This window comes from Loxodonta africana, chromosome 7 (assembly GCF_030014295.1).
Source record: "Loxodonta africana isolate mLoxAfr1 chromosome 7, mLoxAfr1.hap2, whole genome shotgun sequence".
In the NCBI taxonomy this organism is placed as follows: domain Eukaryota; kingdom Metazoa; phylum Chordata; class Mammalia; order Proboscidea; family Elephantidae; genus Loxodonta; species Loxodonta africana.
In genome coordinates, this window is record NC_087348.1 from 5,459,797 (window position 1) to 5,481,845 (window position 22,049).

General features: G+C 49.6%; 1 protein-coding gene across 2 annotated transcripts; it reads left to right on the forward strand.

Moving 5' to 3' along the window:
* Positions 1-5,804: 5,804 nt before the first annotated feature.
* On the forward strand, positions 5,805-21,784 carry LTO1 (LTO1 maturation factor of ABCE1). Of its 2 annotated transcripts, XM_003419532.4 has the most exons (6): positions 5,805-5,952; positions 7,505-7,610; positions 9,115-9,185; positions 13,116-13,233; positions 15,728-15,840; positions 17,041-21,784. In XM_003419532.4, exons 1-5 carry the CDS (start codon positions 5,903-5,905, stop codon positions 15,794-15,796), a joined length of 414 nt encoding a protein of 137 aa, XP_003419580.1. In that variant the 5' UTR covers positions 5,805-5,902; the 3' UTR covers positions 15,797-15,840; positions 17,041-21,784. The 2 variants fall into 2 exon arrangements, with proteins under 2 accessions (XP_003419580.1, XP_023415278.1); XM_023559510.2 differs by having other exon boundaries at positions 15,728-21,781.
* The last annotated feature ends 265 nt before the right edge of the window (positions 21,785-22,049 follow it).

The window sequence follows — 22,049 nt, forward strand, 5'->3', positions numbered from 1 at the left end:
GGTTGTATCTTTTCACCATGCCTATTCAATCCGTATGTTGAACAAATAATCCAAGAAGCTGGACTATATGAAGAAGAACGGGGCATCAGGATTGGAGGAAGATTCATTAACAACCTGTATTATGCAGATGACACAACCTTGCTTGCTGAAAGTGAAGAGGACTTGAAGATCAAAGACCACAGCCTTCAGTATGAATTACATCTCAACATAAAGAAAATACAAATCCTCACAACTGGACCAATAAGCAAGATTGTGATAAACAGAGAAAGTATTGAAGTTGTCAAGGATTTCATTTTACTTGGATCCCCAGTCAATACCCATGGAAGCAGAAGTCAAGAAATCAAACAACCATAGACACGGCCCAACTCCCTGAGGGACTGAGTTACTGGGCTGAGGGATGAAGACCATGGTCTTGGGAACGTCTAGCTCAACTGGCATAGTATAGTTTATAAAGAAAATATTCTACGTTCTACTTTGGTGAGTAGCATCCGGGGTCTTAAAAGCTTGCAAGCGGCCATCTAATATACTCCACTGGTCCCACCCCATCTGCAGCAAGGGAGAATGAAGGAAATCGGAGACACAAGGGAAAGATTAGTCCAAAGGACTAACGGACCACAACTACGACAGCCTCCACCAGACTCGGTAGAGCACAGCTAGATGGTGCCCAGCTACCAGTGACTGCTCTGACAGGGATCACAATAGAGGGTACCAGACAGAGCAGGAGAAAAATGTAGAACAAAATTCAAACTCCCCAAAAAAGACCAGACTTACTAGTCTGATAGAGACTGGAGAAACCCTGAGAGTACGGCCCCTGGACACCCTATTAACTTAGTGTTGTAGTTACTCCTGAAGTTCACCTTCAGACAAAGATTAAACAGGCCCATAAAACAAATGGAAACCCTGGTGGTGTAGTGGATAAGGGCTACGGCTGCTAAGCAAAAGGTCGGCAGTGAGAATCCACCAGGTGCTCCTTGGAAACCCTATGGGGGCAGTTCTACTCCGTCTTATAGGGTCGTTATGAGTCAGAATCAACTCGACAGCAATAAGCATAAAACAAACAATAACACGCATAGTCCAACCATGTATAGGAGACTAATGGGCACACCAGCCCAAAAGCAAAGACATGAAGGCAGGAGGGGACAGGAAAGCTGGACAAATGGAAATGAGGAACCCAAGGTTGAGAAGGGGAGAGTTTTGGCAACCAGTGTTACAAAACGGTATGTGTACTAATTGTTTAATGAGAAACAGACTTGCTCTGAAAACTTTCACCTAAAGCACAATGAAAAAAAAAAAAGAGAGAAAAGATCAAATACATATTGGCATTGGGCAAATCTGCTGCAAAAGACCTCTTAAAAGTGTTAAAATGCAAAGGTGTCTCCTTGAGGACTAAGGTGTGCCTGACCCAAGTCATGATATCATCGATCGCCTCATATGCACGGAAAAGCTGGACAATGAACAATCAAGACTGAAGAATTGATGCCTTTGAATTATGGTGTTGGTGAAGAATATTGAATATACCATGGGCTTCCAGAGGAATGAACAAATCTTTCTTGGAAGAAGTACAGACAGAACGTTCCTTAGAAGCTAGGATGGGTAGATTTCGTCTCACATACTTTGGACATGTTATCATGAGGGATCAGTCCCTGGAGAAGGACATCAGGCTTGTTAAAGTAGAGATGTCAATGAAAAAGAGGAAGACCCTCACGGAGATGGATTGACACAATGGCTGCAACAATGGGCTCAAGCATAGCGAGGAATGTGAGGATGGCGCAGGACCAGGCACTGTTTTGTTCTGTTGGACATAGGGTTGCTGTGAGCTGGAACTGACTCAGAAGCACCTAAAAACAACAACACTATTGATAGAGGAGCCGGGGTGATGCAGATGTGCTTGACTGCTAACCAAAAGGTTGGCCGTTGGAACCCACCCAGCGGCTCTGTGAAAGCAAGCCCTAGTGATCTGCTTCCCTAAAGAACACAGCCAAGAAAACTGTGTGGAGTTCAGTTTTAATCTGTAACACGTGGGGTTGCCATGACTGGGAACTGACTCCATTGAAAAAATGTTTGGGGAATTTTCTTTTATTAAGACGATCAGGTTGTTTCTCCTTTCTTGCACTGATGTTTTCGACATCCTAATAGCCAATATCCACACGTCTGTCAGTCTGTCCTACTGTGAGGGCCTGTGTGTTGCTGTGATGCTGGAGGCTATGCCACCGGTATTCAGATACCAGCAGGGTCACTCGTGGAGGACAGGTTTCAGCTGAGCTCCTAGACTGAGACTAGGAAGAAGGGACCCAGCAGTCTACTTCTGAAAAGCATTAGCCAGTGAAACCTTATGAATAGCAGCAGAACATTGTCTGATACAGTGCTGGAAGATGAGCCCCCCAGGTTGGAAGGCACTCAGAAGACGACTGGGGAAGAGCAGCTTCCTCAAAGTAGAGTCGACCTTAATGACGTGGATGGAGTCAAGCTTTCAGGACCTTCATTTGCTGATGTGGCATGACTCAAAATGAGAAGAAACAGCTGCAAACATCCATTAATAATTGGAATGTGAAATGTACAGGGTCAATCTAGGAAAACTGGAAATCGTCAAAAATGAACTGAAATGGAACGCATAAACGCATAAACATCGTTGCATTCATTGTCAAAAAGAACATTTCAAGATCTATCCCGAAGTACAATGCTCTCAGTGATAGGATAATATCCATATGCCTACTAGGAAAACCAGTTAATATGACTATTATTCAAATTTAAGCACTAACCTCTAAGGCCAAAGATGAAGAAATTTAAGATTATTACCAAGTTCTGCAGTCCAAAATTGATCAAACATACAATCAGGATGCATTGATAATTACTGGCGATTGGAATGCCAAAGTTGGAAACAAAGAAGAATCAGTAGTTGGAAAATATGGCTTTGGTTTGATAGAAATGATGCCAGAGATCGCATGATGGAATTTTCAAGACCAACGACTTCTCCATTGCAAATACCCTTTTTCACCAACATAAAAGGTGACTATACACATGGACCTTGCCAGAAGGAATACACAGGAATCAAATTGACTACATCTGTGGAAAGAGACAATGGAAAAGCTCAATATCATCAGTCATAAAAGGCCGGGGGCCGACGGTGGAACAGACCATCAATTGCTCATATGCAAGTTCAAGTTGAAACTGAAGAAAATTAGAACAAGTCCACAAGAGCCAAAGTATGACCTTGAGTATATTCCACTTGAATTTAGAGGTCATCTCAAGAACAGATCTGACACAGTGACCACTAACGACCAAAGATCAGACAACTTGTGGAATGATATCAAGGACATGATACATGAAGAAAGTAACAGGTCATTACAAGGACAGGAAAGAAAGAAAAGACCAAAATGGATGTCAGAAGAGACTCTAAAACTTGCTTTTGAATGTCAAGTGGCCAGCATGAATGGAAGAAATGATGAAGCAAAAGAGCTGAACAGAAGATTTCAAAGGGCAGCTCAAGAAAATAAAGCAAAGTATTATAATGACATGTGTAAAGACCTGAAGTTAGAAAACCAAAAGTGAAGAACATGCTTGGCATTTCTCAGCTGAAAGCACTGAAGAAAAAAAAATTCAAGCTTTGTGTTGCAATAATGAAGGATTCTATGGGGAAAATATTGAATGACCCAGGAAGCATCAAAAGAAGGTGGAAGGAATGCACGGAGTCACTGTACCAAAAAGAACTGTGGATGTTCAACCATTTCAGGAGGTAGCATATGATCAAGAACCGATGGTACTGAAGGAAGAAGTCCAAGCTGCACTGAAGACATTTGTGAAAAACAAGGCTTTATGGACTGACAGAACACTAGTTGAGATATTTCAACAAACAGACGCAGCGCTGTAAGCGTTCACTCGTCTATACCAAGAAATTTGGAAGGCAGCTAGGTCAACTGACTGGAAGAGATCCATATTTATGCCCATTCCCAAGAAAGGTGATCCAATCAAATGCAGAAATTATTGAATAATATTACTAGTATCATACGCAAGTAAAATTTCGCTGAAGATCATTCAAAAGTGGCTGTAGCGGTATATCGAGAGGGAACTGCCAGAAATTCAGGCCGGATGCAGAAGAGGACTTGGAATGAGGGATATCGTTACCGATGTCAGATGGATCCTGGCTTAAATCAGAGAATACCAGAAAGAGGCTTTCCTGTGTTTTATTGACTATGCAAAGGCATTCGACTGTGTGGATCATAACAAACTATGGAAAACATTGCAAAGAATGGGAATTCCAGAACACTTAACTGTGCTCATGAGGAACCTGTACATAGATCTAGAGGCAGTCTTTCGAACAGAACAGGGGGATTCTGCATAGTTTAAAGTCAGGAAAGGTGTGTGTCAGGGTTGTATTCTTTCACCATACCTATTCAATCTGTATGCTGAGCAAATAATCCAAGAAGCTGGACTATATGAAGAAGAACGGGGCATCAGGATTGGAGGAAGATTCATTAACAACCTGTGTTATGCAGATGACACAATCTTGCTTGCTGAAAGTGAAGAGGACTTGCAGCACTTACTGGTGAAGATCAAAGACTACAACCTTCAGTATGGATTCCACCTCAACATAAAACAAAAATCTCCATAACTGGACCAATAAGTAACACTATGACAAACGGAAAAAAGATTGAAGTTGTCAAGGATTTCATTTCACTTGGATCCACTATCAACACCCATGGAAGGAGGAGCCACGAAATCAAATGACGTGTTGCATTGGGCAAATCTGCTGCAAAGGACCTTTTTAAAGTGTTAAAAAGCAAAAATACCACCTTAAAGACTAAGATGCACTTGATCCAAGCCATGGTGTTTTTAATCGCCTCGTATACATGTGAAAGCTGGACAATGAATTAGGAAGACGCAAGAATTGATACCTTTAAATCATGGTGGTGGCAAAGGATATCGAAGATACCACGGACTGCCAGAGGAATGAACAAATCTGTGTTGAAGGAGTACAGCCAGAATGCTCCTTAGAAGCAAGGATGGCGAGATGTCATCTCACATACTTTGGACATGTTATCGGAGGGACCAGTCCCTGGAGAAGGACATCCTGCTTGGTGAAGTAGTGGGCCAGCTAAAGAGAGGAAGACCCTCAAAGAGCTGGATTGACACAGTGGCTGCAACAACGGGCTCGAGCTTAACAAGGATGATGAGGACCGAGCACGGCCCTGCAGTGTTTCCTTCTGTTGTAGGGTCGCTGAGTCGGAACCGACTGTATGGCTCCCACCACCACCACCGCCGCCAACATCCAGTCTGACTAAATGGGATTACTGTGGACATTGAAATCACCAACATTTTACACTGCAGTTTCGGATCTAGCTGCATCGTGGTAACTGGTGCATAGTGTCTTCCTCTGGCTTCTTGTCGTCGGTGCCTGGGTCCCGGGTAGCTACCCCCCTCCCCGTCCTGGCTCCAACCTGGGGACCCCCTTCCTTGAAATTTCGCCCCCCAAATCCCCCCCGGCCCGGAGCCTTCTGGTTCTTTGATAACTTTGCGAATGTCTTCCGTGGTTCTTTCTGAGCCACTTTTGGGAATCTGGTTCTGTTTTTTTTTTAAGTAAAAATTCGGGTTTCGGGTGCCCCCGCCCTGCCCACCCCAGGGGCGGATGGACGCGCCCGACGGGAAGCACCCGTCCCCACGGGAGCAAAGGCGGAAGTGCAGGGGCCGCCGGGCGGGGCTTCGCCAGGTCAGCTCCGCCCACCGCCAGGGCGCAGGCGTTCTGGCCCCGCGCCCGCCCTTTCTGGGCCCTCCCGGACGCCGTCGTTTCCCAGACTGCTCCGCGCAGCGGCTCCCGGAAGTGGCTTCACCCCCTCGGAAGCGCGGCGTTGTTTCCGAGCCCCGTGTGCTGGCGACGGCGGAGCAGGGTGACAGGCTCCCAGGGACCATGGCTGGGAGTCAGGATATGTTCGACGCTATCGTGATGGCGGATGAGAGGTGGGTGGCGGGGCCGCGCCGGGGCCGGAACCCGCCGTGTCGAGTGTCCGTGGCGCGGCGGGGCGGGGCGGGCGCTCGTGCCGTGGGTCCCGCTGGGGACGTGTGTGGGGCCAGCAGGCCACTGAGGGTCCTTTCTTCCCCGGCCGCCCCGGCCGGCGCCACGTGCCCAGCTGCTGCTCCGGGCCCGCCTCCCCCGGCAGGGGCATCTGTTGGGCCTGATGACGCCCTGGCCCCGGCGACGCCCCGTCCTCGGGGGGGACAGACCTTTGCCATCTGGGAAGTGCCACTTTCCCTTGTTCCCTCATCGGGGGACATACGGCAGTATTCACGGCTCCGCTGACAAATGTGTCAGACGTCGTCCCCGTTCTCTCCCGGCCCCTGGGGACCGTCTCGGGCCGCCAGTTGCTTTGTGGCCGCCTTCCAGGGTCCAGCCCACAGGAGGCGACCTGTAAATGTCAGCCAGGGAAGCCAGGGCGCCTGGAACAATCGGCCGCCGACGTGTATGGAGGACTTATTGTGAATCAGGCAGTGAGCTGAGTGTCCACACCAGTTAGGTCCTTTAGTGCCGCTAGCGAAGCGATCCTGTGATTTCCCTTATTTTACGGATGAAGAGGCAGGGTCTCTCCCCAGGGTCACATAACTGTTAAGTGTGTACCGCATGGGCCGTTCCAAGAAGCTGCTGTCATCTTTGGGGACTGCGGGTTCAAATGGTGCTAGTTCTCCTGAGCCCTCACAGCCAGCGCTTCCATTACATACTCCGTATCCCACAGTCAAGGAGCCCTGGTGGTGCAGCGGTTAAACGCTCGGCTGCCAACCAGAAGGTTCGAACCCACCAGCCGTTCCTCTCTGCGGCAGAAGGATGTGGCAGCCTGCTTCCGTAAAGCTTTGGAAACCTTACTAGCTGGTTCTACTGTGTGGAAACCTGTGGGGGCAGTTCTGCCCTGCCCTGTAAGGTTGCTACGACTCAGAGTCAACCCCAATGATTTCTTTTTTCTTTTTTATACCAGAGTAGTCACGTATTTTGTGGTGATCTGATGGCACTTCTCACTGCTGTTCCACTGAGATGCGATCGGAAGCCCTGTATGTGTTGAAGGTTTTTGAAGCATTTGACCGAGTCATTACTGCTTAGAGGCTCATAAGACTTTGGTGCCCTAACCTGCTACAGACCCGAACCACTAGGAGGTTCTGAAAAGTAGATTCCTGGGCCTTATTCCAGGCTTACTGAATGTCAGGGACAAAGCTCTTGAATTTGTATCTTTAAAATTTCTACCTGTGTTCTCTCCCAAGTTTGGGAATCACTGATGTAGCCCACTCTCCTCATTGTAGAAGAGGGGAACTGGGCTTCAAGGAGTACAGTGACTTGCCAGAGGAGAGACAGGAAGTGGGAGAGCTGGGATTGGAACCTAGGTCTTCTGACTCTTGAATTCTGTGCTCTCTCTGCTGCACTCTGGCTTGTCCTGCTGGCCCTGGGTAGTAGAGGGAGAACAGTTTTTTTCCAGAAAAAATACTCTGTTCGGTTCGTTTAATCAAACGTTTTGCTTTTGTGTCATAGATTTCATGGGGAAGGATATCAGGAAGGCTACGAAGAAGGCAGTAGTTTGGGTATAATTGAAGGAAGGCAGTATGGTGCCCTTCATGGAGCCAAAATTGGATCTGAGGTAAGTGGGAACCCTATCTGGGCATGAGTCCTTCTCATAGTTTATAACTTAACTTTGACGTTTGGTACAGTTGAACTGGAACTTCAGGACTTTTAAAATTGTACAGAGTGTTGTTAGAGAGACATGTGTAGTACAGAGCTGACGAAGCATGTTGCCGGAGAGAAGTAATGAAGTTACGCAGGCTGCAGAAGAATAAGATAAGGCCCCAGCAACCGCAAATTACAGTGAAACCTGCGAGAGCCGGAACTTAGTGGGAGAGCCTCGTTTCTCCAGGTCTTGCAAGTTTTCTGCCTTTGACAGGGTGCACTCTTTCCGCTTTTCTGTCGTTGCCTGTTGGTGCACTCGAACCTCCTTTTCTGACAAGTTTTTGCCTTACACAGGTTTCAGCGTACACTGGGGTGTCATGGGGCTACCTTGTGTCTTAAGCTGCATCCTCACCCACAGAGTGGATGCCCTGTGCCCTGTGAAGATACTCCATTTATGTTTACACTGCAATCACATGAGATCCGTAGTTTTTCTTCTGTTCTGCCTTTTTTCCTAGATTGGCCCTCACAGATAAAAAAGCCCTTAATGGCCAAATCTGAGGCAGTCACGACTGTATTAGACATAAATTGCTGCTAAACAGATCACCACAAAACATGTGAAATAAAAACGGCAAGCATTTACTTTCACACAGTTTCTGAGGGAATTTGAGAGCGGTTTAGCTGAGTGTTCAGGCTCAGGGTCTCTCCTGACGTTTGCCACGAGGATGTCAGCCAGGGCTGTATCATCTGAGGGCTCAACCAGGGCTGGAGGCTCCTCCACCTCCCAGATGGCGGCTCACACGGCTGTTGGCGGGAGGCCTCAGCTCCTTGCCATGTGGCTCTCTCCACAGTGCTGCTTGAGTGTGCTCACAGCATGGCGACAGGCTTCCCCCAGAGCCAGTGACCCAAGACATCAAGGCAAAAGTGATTTTAATGTTTTGTTGTATTTCCGGTGAAGGTTTATATAGCAGTTTCGGTTCCCATTCAGCCGTTTCTGCTCAAGTTGTTCAGTGACATTGGTTAGTCCTGCACGATATGTGAACATCCTCATTTCCATTCTGGTTGTTCCGTTTCCATTAATCTACCTTCCCTGTCCCCTTACGTATTCATCTTTGTTTTGAAATAATTGTTGGCCGTTTGGGGTGATGACGTCTTTTATGACCTAGAATCAGAAGTCACACCCCATCCCTTCCTTCACATTTTCTTGTTACACAAACCACCCTCATATAGCAAGAGGATTCTCCAAGGGTGTGAATACCAGCGGTGAGGACTGTCGAGGCCACCTTGGAGGCTGGTTCCCCTCCTGATGACTTAACCTCCTAACTCCTGAGCTGGACAGGGGCCCCCAGCACAACAGCGTAGCAGGTCCTCCTGTCCTCAGCCCTCACTCACGTCCTCTTTTGTTTGAGAGCTCGGCGATTAGATACAGTGTAGCTAGTTGCTTATCAATTTCACTCTGAAATATTTTTCTAAATTTACAGATCGGGTGCTATCAAGGTTTTGCTTTTGCGTGGAAATATCTTTTGCACAGTTGTGCCACCAAGAAAGACAGGTAATGTCTGAGACTTGTTTCGTTTTCTGCGTGTGGGCCAGCTCTGTGGCTCCCTAACTGACCTTGGGTGATTTATCAGACTCTCGGCGTCCTGATCTCCAAAATGGAGAGGATAGTAACGTCAGACTTGAGTGTTGTTATGACATGTAAAGGAAATGGGAGAAGGTGCCGGGCACATTTTAGGTGCCTGGTGAACACCGGCTGCTATTAAGACCTGTGATGATAGCTCATACCCCAGCCCTTTCCCTGGAGGGCCAGTGCACCAAATGGGTTCTAGATCCCTTGCCTCTAAGATAATGTTAAAGTCGGTGTCTTCCTGTTTCTTCTTCCCTAAGCTGACCACAGACAGGTTACGATAGTCTTGGCCTGACTTGGGCTTAGAGGCGGTGACTCCGTTTTCCCCAGTTTTTAAATATAGACAGCCAGTTTTCTGGTGCTTGTAAGTGCCAAGTAAACGCTAGCTGTTGTTACTGGAGTTGTTTTTATTTTTGGGTTTTTAAACCGCTCTTCTTGTGTTCTGAAGTCCCTGGGTGGTGCAGAGGGTTCATGAACTTGGCTACTGACCAAAAGGCTGGAGGTTCGAGTCCACTCAGGTGCACTGGAAGAATGGCCTGGTGGCCTACTTCCCGAAAAATGAGCCATTGAGAACACCATGGAGCACAGTTCTACTCCGACACACGTGGGGTTGCCATGAGCTGGAGTCGATGCGGCAGCACCTGGTTGCTATGTTCTACCTCCGTAAGCCCCTGAGGCCCAGTCTCCTCTTTTTCATTCCTAAGCTGGAAGCAAGGCCTGAAATAAAAGACACTCGTGGTCTGGCTATTTTGCACCTAGGGAGCCAGGAAGGCTCAGCCCAGGTGGTGCTTTGCCTCATTCTGACGCCTGTGGCTTTGCCTGGCGTGGATGGGGTACGTGGAGACATGGGACCAAGCCAGGAGGGTGGCATTCCCCCATCCACCTGACATCGTTGTGTTTGAAGTATTTTGAACTTCTAGAACACGGGCCAAACCCATATTCAGACTTCAGAACGAGGGTGCTTACCTGAGTGTGGGCAGTTTTGAGACTGGGTGCTCTCTGCCCTGTCTGCGTGGCCTGCTCCATTGGTCCAAGCAGTCAGGAGCGACCTTGTTCTCACGTTACCAGAGCGGCACCCCAGGGGATGTTTTGTACACCGGTTGGAGTAGTGGTTGGTTGGCAGCCTGTGTTGCCGCTGGGGCAGGCGGTGCTGGGCTTGGCTCTCAAGTCCTGGACTGCCCCAGCTCGGTTTCCCCGTCTCCCCCAACTCTGAAGTCTGCTGGCTCTGACGAAGTGCTGCATGTGTGTGTGGATGGCCCCGCACACGGGAGGAGCTAACCCCTGAGTCAGAGCAGGAATTGTCAAACTGAAGAAATTATACTGACAGGGAAGCCTGCCAGACCCACCTTGCTGCCACCCCCACCCCACCCCACCGCAGTGTCCAAGGGTCTTTTGGGAACACAACTTCAGAGCCTTTCCCTTAGAGAAGTGACTCATAAATTGTTGTTAGGTGCCATTGAGGAACCCTGGTGGCGTGGTGGTTAAGAGCTGGGCTGCTAACCAAAAGGTTGGCAGTTCAAATCCACCTGGGATACCCTGTGGGCAGTTCTATTCTGTCCTGTATTGACTTGGTGGCAATGGGTTTAGGTGCCATTGAGTCAGCTCCAGCTCATAGCGACCCCATGTATAACGAAGTGTTGCTCAGTCCTGTGCCATCCCCACCGTCATTGCTATGTTGAGCCCATTGTTGCAGTCACTGTGTCAGCCCATCTCCTCGAGGGTCTTCCTGTTTTTCGATGACCCTCTGCTTTACTAAGCATGATGTCCTTCTCCAGGGATTGGTCCCTCCTGAGAACATGTGCAAAGTATGTGGGATGAAGTCTCTCCATCCTTGCTTTTGAGGAGCATTCTGGCTGTACTTCTTCCAAGACGGATTTGTTCGTTCTTTTGGCAGTCCGTGGTGCATTCAGTATTCTTCGCCGACAGCGCAATCCAAATGCATCGCTTCTTCGTTGGCCTTCCTTGTCAGTGTACTTGCTTCAGATTGGTAGAGGCTGATAGAGGATCTCCTGCTCTTTCATTTTTCCGGATAAGGATGTTGGAGTGACAATGCGTGTCACCTGCATTTGCGTTCAGTGGAATAATGGGTATTTCACAGCAAAGAAACCACAGAGAGCAGTAGCCCGGGCTACAGGACGGTGCCTTAAGTCAAGTCACTGCAGCTCTTGGATAACTTCTGCGAGGCGCTCCTTTCCCTTTGCGGCAGCCTGGTGGGAACCGAGTGGCAGATGAGCATCAGGCCGGGACTAAAGTCTAAGGGTCTGGTGTTGTCATTACATCAGCTGTGAGCTGTCGTCCACTAGCTGTGACGGTGCGACCACTGGGCGTGTGTGGGCCAAGCCAGAGAAGAATAAGTCACTGCTTGCAAAGTTGCAGATGGGTGGTGGTCTTCACATCCTGTGAGGACATAGCTGGCTCTGCCCCACGTCTTGGCACCTGCCCTTTGTCTCCCGGGACCGGGTGCTTTGCTGAACACGTTCCGACCTCTCACAAGTTTGTGTTTTCTCAGAGAGTTAGTCGTCATATTCTTTGCAAACTGGTTTGCCATGGGCGACGTTCTTATTCTTCTCTGTGTCCCAAACACCAAATAGCGGCACGTACTCAGGAGGGCTCAGTGGTTTGAGTTCCCATCGATTCATCATAAGGCTTGTTGTTGTGAGCTTCAATTGGGTCGCCCCCAACTCCCAGTGACCCCATGCACGGTGGAAAGAAACGCTGCCTGGTCCCGCGTCATCCCCATGGTGGGTTGCGGATTGGATGGTTTTGGAAGGTGGTCACCAGGCCTTTCCTCCTAGTCTGTCTTAGTCTGGAAGCTCTGCTGAAACCTGGTTAGCATCACAGCAACACACAAGCCTCCACTGGCAGGTGGGTGGTGGGTGTGCGTGAGGTGCATTGTGGGGGAATCTAACCCGGCTCTCCTGCGTGGAAGGTGAGAATTCTCACACTGAGCCACCACTGCTGTCCTTCAAAATTCCCCAAGTCAGTGTCTAGAGTGCTCCTGCCTCCTAGGTGGTCAGGCATGGGCTCGGGGAGGGGTGCTCATCACGATGATCTGTGTTGCATTAAAAAGGTCAGAGCCCACCCGGTGTGCACGTATGTGGCTAGTCTTTAAATCTCCACAGGTAAGGCCTCTGGTCTCTGGGATCTGGTGGAAGTGCCGAGACTGGTGTTGACCGAGCACCTATTCTGTACCATGTTCTGGGCTTCACATCCATCATCTAGTCCTTGTGGAATCCTGTGAGGTCGCTGTTACCCTCCCCATTTGGCAGATGGGACACTGAGGCCTAGGGAAGCTCAGCCAGTCAGTGCCTGGCCAGCACGCCCCTCCCTTTCTGCAGGACCCCCTCACCTCCTCAGCAGAGATCTTTGTCTCACCTGAGTGGGAACTGAGCTCAGATGCCACTGATTGACTCCTACCCGCCAGAGGCAGGAGTCCGCCCGCAGCTAAACTCCCAAAGGCTGCGGGCACGAAGTTTCTAAACCCTGGAAAATCTCCAGACCTGGAGCAGCCGGTTGCTGTCCCGACCACTCTCCTTCTTGCCCCACTTTGTCTATCTTTACGCCCGCAGCGCAGAGAACCATTGGCCTGCGGGCTTGTCCCAGGTCGTCCCAGTCACTCAAATGTAGATACGCATTTGATGTAGATCCACGTTTGATGTTGGGGCATTGGGTATGGACGAAAGCATGTTGCTAGGTAAACAAACATCATTTTGTGTAATGAAAAACTTAGTCATCCTGCTATGATCTGAGGTGTTCTTAGCACACCCATTGCCTTTAAGTAAGCTTCTGGCATAGTCATAGCATAAGGAGAGGCTGTATGTACCCAGAGCTAAAGACTTCCTTTCTGTTTTACAGCAAAAAGATGAAGGTCTTAGAATCATTGATTGGAATGATTCAGAAATTCCCTTACGACGACCCTGCTTATGATAAACTCCACGAAGACTTAGACAAAATTAGAGGGAAGTTTAAACAGGTTTGTTTGACACGTGCTTCTTTTCGATGGAAGTGCTGGCCATGCCTCCCCGAGACCTGCTGGCAAGGCCTTTGGCGTGCACTTTGCTAATGGCTTTGGGGCTGCGTGTGCCGTATGAATCCTTAGTAGAAGGAAATAGCTGTGCATCTCAATGTAGGAAACGTGAAAACAGTCTAGAGAACAGTTATTAAAACTTACTAGATGGTTGGTATTATGGATTGAATTGTGTCCGCCCCAAAAATGTGTTGTAAATCCTAACCTCCTTGCCTGTGGTTATAATCCCTAGATAGCTAAGGAAGAATTTGGTAACGAGAAGTGAGGGTGCTGCTCTAACAAATACCTACAATGTGGAAATGGTCTCAAAACTGGGTAATGGGTGGAGACTGGAAGAGGTTTAAGGTGCCTCACAGTAAAAGCCCAGATTGCCTTGAACAGACATGTGGTAGAATTATGGACGTCAAAGGCAATCTGGTGAGGGCTCAGAAGGAAGGGAGGAGAGCCATAGAGAAGGTCATAGAGAATACATATGGCGCCAGCAACAGAATGTTGCTAGAAGTGTGGACATTAAACGTGCTTCTGGCGAGGCTTTAAAAGCAAATGATGAATGTGTGACTGGACAGTGGAGGAAGGGTGGTGCTTTTTATGCAGTGGCAAAGAGCTTTTCTGAATTATCCTCAAATGTTTGCTGGAAGGTAGAACTTGTAAGTGGTGAACTTGGATATCCAGCTGATGAGATCTCTAATAAAGATCTTAAAGGGGCCACATGGCTTCTCCTTGTTGTATATAGTAAAATGCAAGAGGAAAGAGATGGACTTAAAAATGAACTGTGCCCCCCGCCCCCCAAAAAAAATGCACTGTGCAAAATGAAAACGGAACTTAAAGATTTGGAAAATTCTGCTGTACAAACTAAGGACACATGCCCTAGAATGTTCCCCAAGGACGTGGCTACACAAGGTTTTGTTAAAGAGATTAAGCCTGTAACTGATGGATCTAACCAATGACCACAGCGGAAAATCCATCAGCTTAGACTGAAGGGGACAGAGAAAGAATGAAAGGAAAGAATGCTATCTGCCTCTTGGAATTCTACAGTCAGGAAATAGGCCAAAGGAGCTATATCTGTTGTCCTCCAAGAAAAGAAAAGGACCATCCCTGGAGCAGCTTGGAGATCAGAACTGTTGGAAGGACTGGGGGAAGCAGAGCTGCCTTGGTCTCAAAAACTGGGGCCACAGCCTCTGCGGTCTCAAAGGGTGGGACCATGGCCCCTGGAGTCTCAAAGGGTAGAGGCATAGCCTACTAGGTTTCAAAGAGTCAGTTCTTCACCAGCTTGGTTCTGGAGTGTGGGGCTGCCGTTCAGTTTGACCAAGAGGATGGGGCCTGCCCAAAGCTGAGGGGCCAGGGCTGTAATGCCCAAAGGGCAGAAGAATGTGGCCTGCCAGGGCCAAAGGGGTGGGGTGGCCACTCAGACGGACTAGGAGAATGGGGCCGCCCAAAGCTGAGGGAGCAGAGTTGCAGTCCCAGTGGGCTTGGAAGGCCGAGCTAAAGCCCAGGGCCAAGGGGCCTCCACCCAGAATCCAGAGAGCATGGCCAACACCCAGCGTCTGGAGGGTGGGGCCCTTGCACAGATGGTCCCAAAGAACAGAGGATTATTTTCCAGCCTTGAGAGCTAATGTAAATTGTTCTGGGTTTTGGACTTGCTTGGTGCCCTTTATCCCTTCTTTCCCTCCAATTTCTCCACTTTGTAGTGGAAACGTCTACCTTGTGCCTGTTCCACCATCGTACTTTGGAAACAGGTAACTCGTAGTCTAGATTTCATAGATAAAGAGGAATTTTGCCCCAGGTTGGAACACACCCAAACCCTTACCCAGATTTGATTGACAGGATTCAGAAGATGAGATTTTGGACTTGGGGTGGATTTAAGACTTTCGGGATGGTGCGATGGGGTGACTTTGTTTTGCATGTGGAAAGGACATGAAATTTTGGGGGTGAAAGGGTGGAATGTTACAGATTGAATTGTGTCCCCCAAAAATATGTGTTGTAAATCCTAACCTCTATGCCAGTGGTTATAATCCCATTTGGGAATGGGTTGTCTTTGTTATGTTAAAGAACAGGATTAGTGTGGGGCATGTCTTGAGCCTTTTGAGATATAAAAGAGATCAAACAAGCAAGCAAGAAGGGAGCGGTGGGGGAAGATCCACATGGAAATCTCCAAGGAACCAGGAAACAGAAGCTGAAGGACCTTCCCAGAGCCCACAGAGAGGGAAAGCTGTCCCCTGGAGCTGGCACCCTGAATTCAGACTTCTAGCTTCCTGGACTGTGAGAGAATAAACTTCTCTTTGTTAAAGCCACCCACTCGTGGTATTTCTGTTATAGCAGCACTAGGGAGCTAGGATAGTTGTAACAGATGAGAAGAGCTGCAGTTAGAAACGAGTTATGTTCTAATTTGTGAGTAAAAACACTCAAGATTTAAAAATACCATCTGTTTTTGTGTTTTCAGCTTTGTTCATTACTAAATGTTCAGCCGGACTTTAAAATTAGCGCAGAAGATTCCGGACTCTCATTTTGAGGATGACAGATGAACAAAGACGAAACATCAAGGAACGGATGTCCGTATGTTGAGTGTTTAAAACTGTGATTAAAGGCAAAACAATGATGGGGTGTTCATTGTTCTGTAGGGAGGGGTCCTATTCAGCCAGCAAAAGGGCTGCTATCCCTCTGAGGGCTTCTGCCTCTGTTGTCTTCGTCCCCGGGGCCTCCCTTGTTGGGCTCTTTCTGTCTCACAGCCTGAGGAGGCCCTGGCAGAGCCCTCGCTGGGCTGCCACACCTGGTCACCACACCTGGTACCTTCACGGGTCCTCTCCAGTGGGCCTGGCCTGGCTGGTTCCAGACAGGGCAGGTCTGGGTGGAATTACCACTTGGCCCTGGACTCAGTGCTCGGAAGAAGAGTACGTAAGAGAATGAGGGAGACGGATGGGGCGGGTGTGAAGTGAGTGAGTGGGAAGCAGTGATAATCACTGTGGCTCACGGCGCCAGGGCCTGTGCCATGGGCCCCTGTCCTGGTTTGACTTAGTCATTTCAGTAGCTCATCAGACACATGAGGAAACTGAGATGCAGGGGGATTGGCTGGTCCCCAGCTTGATTTCCCATGTTTAGACCAGCAGGATACACCGCTGCCTCTGGCACAACACACAGATTGGCACGGTGTGGATTCCAGATGGCACTGATGGAGAATCTGGTGCTTGGTGGTGCTTAGGGGAGTCCCATGTGGCCAGTTATATGGACACTGCTGAGAGGATGAGGCCAGCCCAGCCCAAGGGAGCCTGGAGTGGCCCTTCACAGCTGTCCTCTTTTGAAACATGGTCTGAGATAATCTTTAAACCTTAAACCAAAACTATCCCCCGAAGTCTTCTTAAAACCAAACAGTAGTTTAGCTTAACTAGTAAAGAATGTCTGCCTTGAGCACTGTGCTCTTTTAAGATCTGTATGGGATCAAATTGACAATAGCAACTCGAAAGGTTAGATAAGAGCCTCGGGCAGTGAATGCGTTCGTGGGGGAGGAGCAGCTCGGAAATGGAGGGTGAGAATGGTTGTGCAACTTGAAGAATGCGATCGGGGTTGCTGAATTGTACATTTAGTGATTGTTGAATTGGTGTATGTTCTGTGTATATTCTCAACAACAACAAATTAGAAAAAAAGAACATGGCTAAGGGGGAAAGATTTTGAACCACAAACTGAATGTTAGTCGCTGTTGCAAGGCAGAAACTCTTGGATCCTTTTAATGAGAGCTTTTGTGTCTGTCCGTGTTTTAAGGCACCTGTCCGCAGTGAAGCACAGGTGAGCTGGCCGGCTGGCTCAGCCCTACAGGGATTCAGCGGCCACACCAGGGTCCCCTGCTACGCTGCACGTGGCCGTCCTCGCTTCTCCACCTGAGAGCCTGTCTGAAAGCACCGAGCGAGATGGCAGAGCCCAGCCTCGACTCCACTCCAGGCCATCTTGTCAAGTTGCTCCAGAACACGGGCTCTCAATCCTGGTGAGAGTGCCTCACACGGCAGAGGTGGAGAGCCTGCAGCTGGCCAGGCCGCGCCATCTCCCTCCTCTGGCTCTGCTGACCTTGCTGTGTGCCAAGGCCAAGGCGCAGGTGGCCAGAGCTTCTGAAGGCTGAGATGTGGCTGTCTGCCGCTGAGCTGTCTCAGCATGGGCCGAACCACCCTGTGTCCTGGCCCTTGTGTGTCCAGCCCACTGCCCGCGAGGGGCCCTTCTGACTTTTGGCTCATTTACGATGAAGGTGCGAACAGCACTTTTCTCTGGGTGGTGAGATTACCGGGGGTTGTTTTCGTTGGTGGACGTTTGAGTTTTCTAAGTTACCTGCTTTGGTAATGTATCATTTTTATAATTAGAGAAGAAAATAAATACTGTATTTTAAAGCATAAGGCTGTTTGGGACCCTTTATAATGCAAATTCCAGCCCACTCCTTCCTCCAAGGTGTCTGGGATCTGGGTGTCCAGGGAGGGACATCCTGCTGGCCCCGCAGAGCCCACTGTTCCGTCTCTGCCCAGGTGCCTCATTAGTGCAGCCTAGAAGTAGGATCCTGGTGGCGAAATACTTAAGTGCTGCTCAACTCCTAACTGAAAAGCTGGCGGTTTGAACCCACTTAGCCGCTCTGCAGGAGAAAGAACTGGCCATCTGCTCCCGTAAAGATTAAATCCCAACCAAGCCCGTTGCCATCGAGGCGATTCCGACTCATAGTGACTGTACAGAACAGAGTAGAACTGCCTTGTGGGGTTTCCAAGGAGCAGCTGGCGGGTTCAAACTGCGGACTTCTGGCCAGCTGCTGAGCTCTTAACCACTGCACCACGAGGGCTCCTCAGGGGTGGTTCTGCTCTGTCACACGGGGTGCTATGGGCAGAATCAACTCCATGGCACCCAAAAACAACAACAGAAGGAGTTATGGAGACCCTGGTGGTGTAAACAGTAAACGCACTTGCCTGCTAGTCAAAAAGTTAGCTGTTCGACACCAAGCCCACATGACAACTAAGAGCCCAAGAGACAGAAAGGGCCACATGAACCAGAGACCTACATCATCCTGAGACCAGAAGAACTAGTTGGTGCCCGGCCACAATCGATGACTGCCCTGACAGGGAGCACAGCAGAGGACCCCTGAGGGAGCAGGAGATCAGTGGGATACAGACCCCAAATTCTCATAAAAAGACCAAACCTGATGGTCTGACTGAGACTAGAGGAATCCCGGCGGCCATGCTCCCCAGACCTTCTGTTGGCACAGGACAGGAACCATCCCCGAAGACAACTCATCAGACATGAAAGGGACTGGTCAGCGGGTGGGAGAGAGACGCTGATGAAGAGTGAGCTAATTATATCAGGTGGTCACTTGAGATTGTGTTGGCAACTCTTGCCTGGAGGGGGGATGGGAGGATAGAGAGAGAGGGAAGCCGGCAAAATTGTCAAGAAAGGAGAGACTGAAAGGGCTGACTCAAGACGGGGAGAGTAAGTGGGAGTAGGGAGTGAGATGTATGTAAACTTATATGTGACAGACTGATTGGATTTGTAAACGTTCACTTGAAGCTTAATAAAAGTTATTATAAAAAAAAAAAAAAAAAAGTTAGCTGTTCGAGTCCACCCAGAGGTGCCTGAGAAGAAGGGACTGGGGATCTGCTTCTGAAAACGCAGCCATCGAGAACCCTGTGGAGCACATTTCTGCCCTGACGTCGGTGGGGTTGCCACGAGCCAGAGTTGACGGCACCTGGTTTTTAGAAGGAGTTACAGTTATTGTAGGAGACCTGGTGGCTCAGTGGGTAAGGGCTTAGCTGCTAACGGAAGGGTTGGCAGTTCGAACCCCCCCGTGGCTGCGTGGGAGAAAGACATGGTGATCTGCTCCCATAAAGATCGTTGTGTCGTTGGGTGCCGTGGAGTTGGCTCCCACGCATAGTGACCCCGTGCACAACAGAACAAAACGCTGCCTGCTCCCGCCCCGTCCTCACGGTCGTTGCTCTGCTTGAGCCCATTGTGGCAGCCGCCGTGTCAGTCCACCTCATTGAGGGTCTTCCTCTTTTCCACTGACCCTCTACTTACCAAGTGCGATGTCCTTCTGCAGGGACTGATCCCTCCTGACAACATGTCCAAAGTATGTGAGACAAAGTCTCGCCATCCTCACTTCTAAGCATTCTGGCTGTACTTCTTCTAAGACAAATTTGTTCATTCTTCTGGCAGCCTGTGCTTCATTCAGTATTCTTCATCAACACCGTAATTCAAAGGCATCAGTTCTTCTTCAGTCTTCTTATTCATTGTCCAGCTTTCTCATGCATATGAGGCAGCTGAAAACACCATGGCTTGGGTCAGGTGCACCTTACTCCTCAAAGTGACATCTTTGCTTTTTAACACTTTAAAGAGGTCCTTTGCAGCAGATCTGCCCAGTGAGAATAGGCAAGGTTAATCCATTCTCCACCGAGGCTTACAACTTTGGAACCACCTTCTCAGGGCAGAGTCCGGTGGTAGCCAATGATAGGTATCTAATGAATTGCCAGAGACTGTCTGAAAACGAGGCCACATTTTATTTGTTATTGGTGAGGAAGGGATAAGAACTCCCGATTACTGAGTGGCTGCTGGTGGCCAATCCTTACACCCCTTGTCATCGCACTGCCCCACTGGCCCTTGGGGCAGGGCTCCTGTCCCCACTTCATGGCGGGCGTCACGTGGGTACGTGTCTGAGCCAAGCAGCCTGGCAGTGGTTTGAGGAGGCACCGTGGGCCCGAGCATTGCCTTGAACCCAAAGTTTCATGAGGCCATTGTTCAGGTTGGTCTCTTCGGCCTAAACGGAGCCTGCTCCTGTTGTTAGGTGCTGTCAAGTCAGTTTCAACTCAGTGACCTTATGTATGACACAACGAAACACTGCCAGGTCCTGCGCCATCCTCACAATTGTTGTTATGCTTGAGCCCCTTGTTGTAGCTGTTGTTTCAGTCCATCTCGTTGAGGGTCTTCCTCTTTTCTGCTGACCCTCTACTTTACCAAGCATGATGCCCTTCTCCAGGGACTGGTCCCTCCTGATAACATGTCCAAAGTACGTGGGATAGTCTTGCCATCCTTGCTTCTGAGGAGCATCCTGGCTGTACGTCTTCAAAGACATTTGTTTGTTCTTTTGGTAGTCCATGGTATAGTCAATATTCTTCACCAACACTGAAATTCAAATGAATCAATTCTTCTTTGGTTTTCCTTATTCATTGTCTGGCTTTCGCGTGCTGACTCTCTGGGTCTTGGTCTACTCATCTACAACAGTGGTTGACAAACTACGACCAGCAGTCCAAATGTGGCCCCTGGCCTGTGGTTTATAAATAAAGTTTTATTGGCACATAGCCACGATCATTCGTTTATACATTGTCCACAACTGCTTTCTGCTACAGTGGCAGGTTTGAGGAGTTTCGACAGGGACTGCATGGCCCACCAAGCCTAAAACATGTACTGTCTGGCCCTTTACGGCAAAAGTGTGTGGACCTTGACCTAGAACATGGGGATAATTACACCCGTGAGAAACTAGGCTCCGTGAGAGCAGGGCTATGTTTGTCTTGCTCTCCAGCGTCTCCCTGGCCTGGAGCTGTGCCTGCCACCAACCCCAGGGGCTTTATGAAGATTCAGGGGGAAACTACACTTAGCATTATGCACAGTGCCTGGTCCATGGTGCCTGCGGAGTAAACTAACTGCTTTTATCTGCCCCTGATGGCCTTGGGTGATGCAAATGGCTTGTGCTCAGTTACTAACCAGAAGGTTGCTGGTTCAAATCTACGCAGCAGTGCTGTGGAAGAAAGGCCTGGCAATCTACCTCAGTAAGATTGTCGTTGTTGAGTACTGTCAAATTGACTCCGACTCATGGTGACCCTGTGTGACACAACTGCCCCATAGGGCTTCCTAGGCTGTAATCTTTACAGGAGCAGATCCCCAGCTCGTTCTCCCAAACAGTGGCTGGTGTGTTGGAACCACCAGCCTTTCAGTTAGTAGCCGAGCACTTAACTGTTACATTACCAGGGCTCCTTTCTCTAGGGTCACAGTCGATGAAGACCCTGTGGAGCACAGTTCTACTCTGAAACGCGTAGAGCTGCCATGAGACGGAATCAACTCAATGGCAATGGTTTGGTTTTTCAGTTCAGATGGCCTTGGAGGGCCTGCACTCCAGGATGCGGAACGCCTGCTGGTTAGACCCCTCTGCACCTGCAGTGGTGGCCAGCTGAAGCTCATCTGGCCTTAGGGAACTGAGGGCCGGGGGCCTTCATCTCTCCCAGGCTCAGGGCCAGTGGAGCCTCCCCAGCACCAGCCAGCCAAGGTTCTCTTCCCTGATCTGTGAGCGGCGGTGACAATGCCCTGCTGGGCCCCCAGGCCAGCGTCCCTGGAAGCCGCCGACTCACCACTGTCCACTATTGTCTGCTAGTGTGGCCAGGGCTTGGCGGCCCTGCGGGTGGGCGGGCCAGGGGACTGTGGGAACGGATTAGAGTCCCTGGGCCTGTGTCCCCCCTGCACAAACCCCTGATCAAAGGCATTCCTGAGATGACAGTGCTCTGTGCTGCAGGCCTGCCTGCCCGTGTGTGCACAGACAACCCTGCTCACCGCCCACACTGCAGGGACCACTGGGGGGCCTTTTGGAGGGGGCTTCTAGGGGCACTGGGGCTGCCAGTGAGAATGTGTGCATGGTGTGGGCTCTCCTCCAAGGCAGTGGATGGAAGCGGAGACTGGGGCCAGCCCCTCCACACAAGGGTCCCTGGGCCAGGTTCTGACTCTGTTTCCTGCGGTGGGCGGGCGGGGGGGGTGTGGGCCCCACG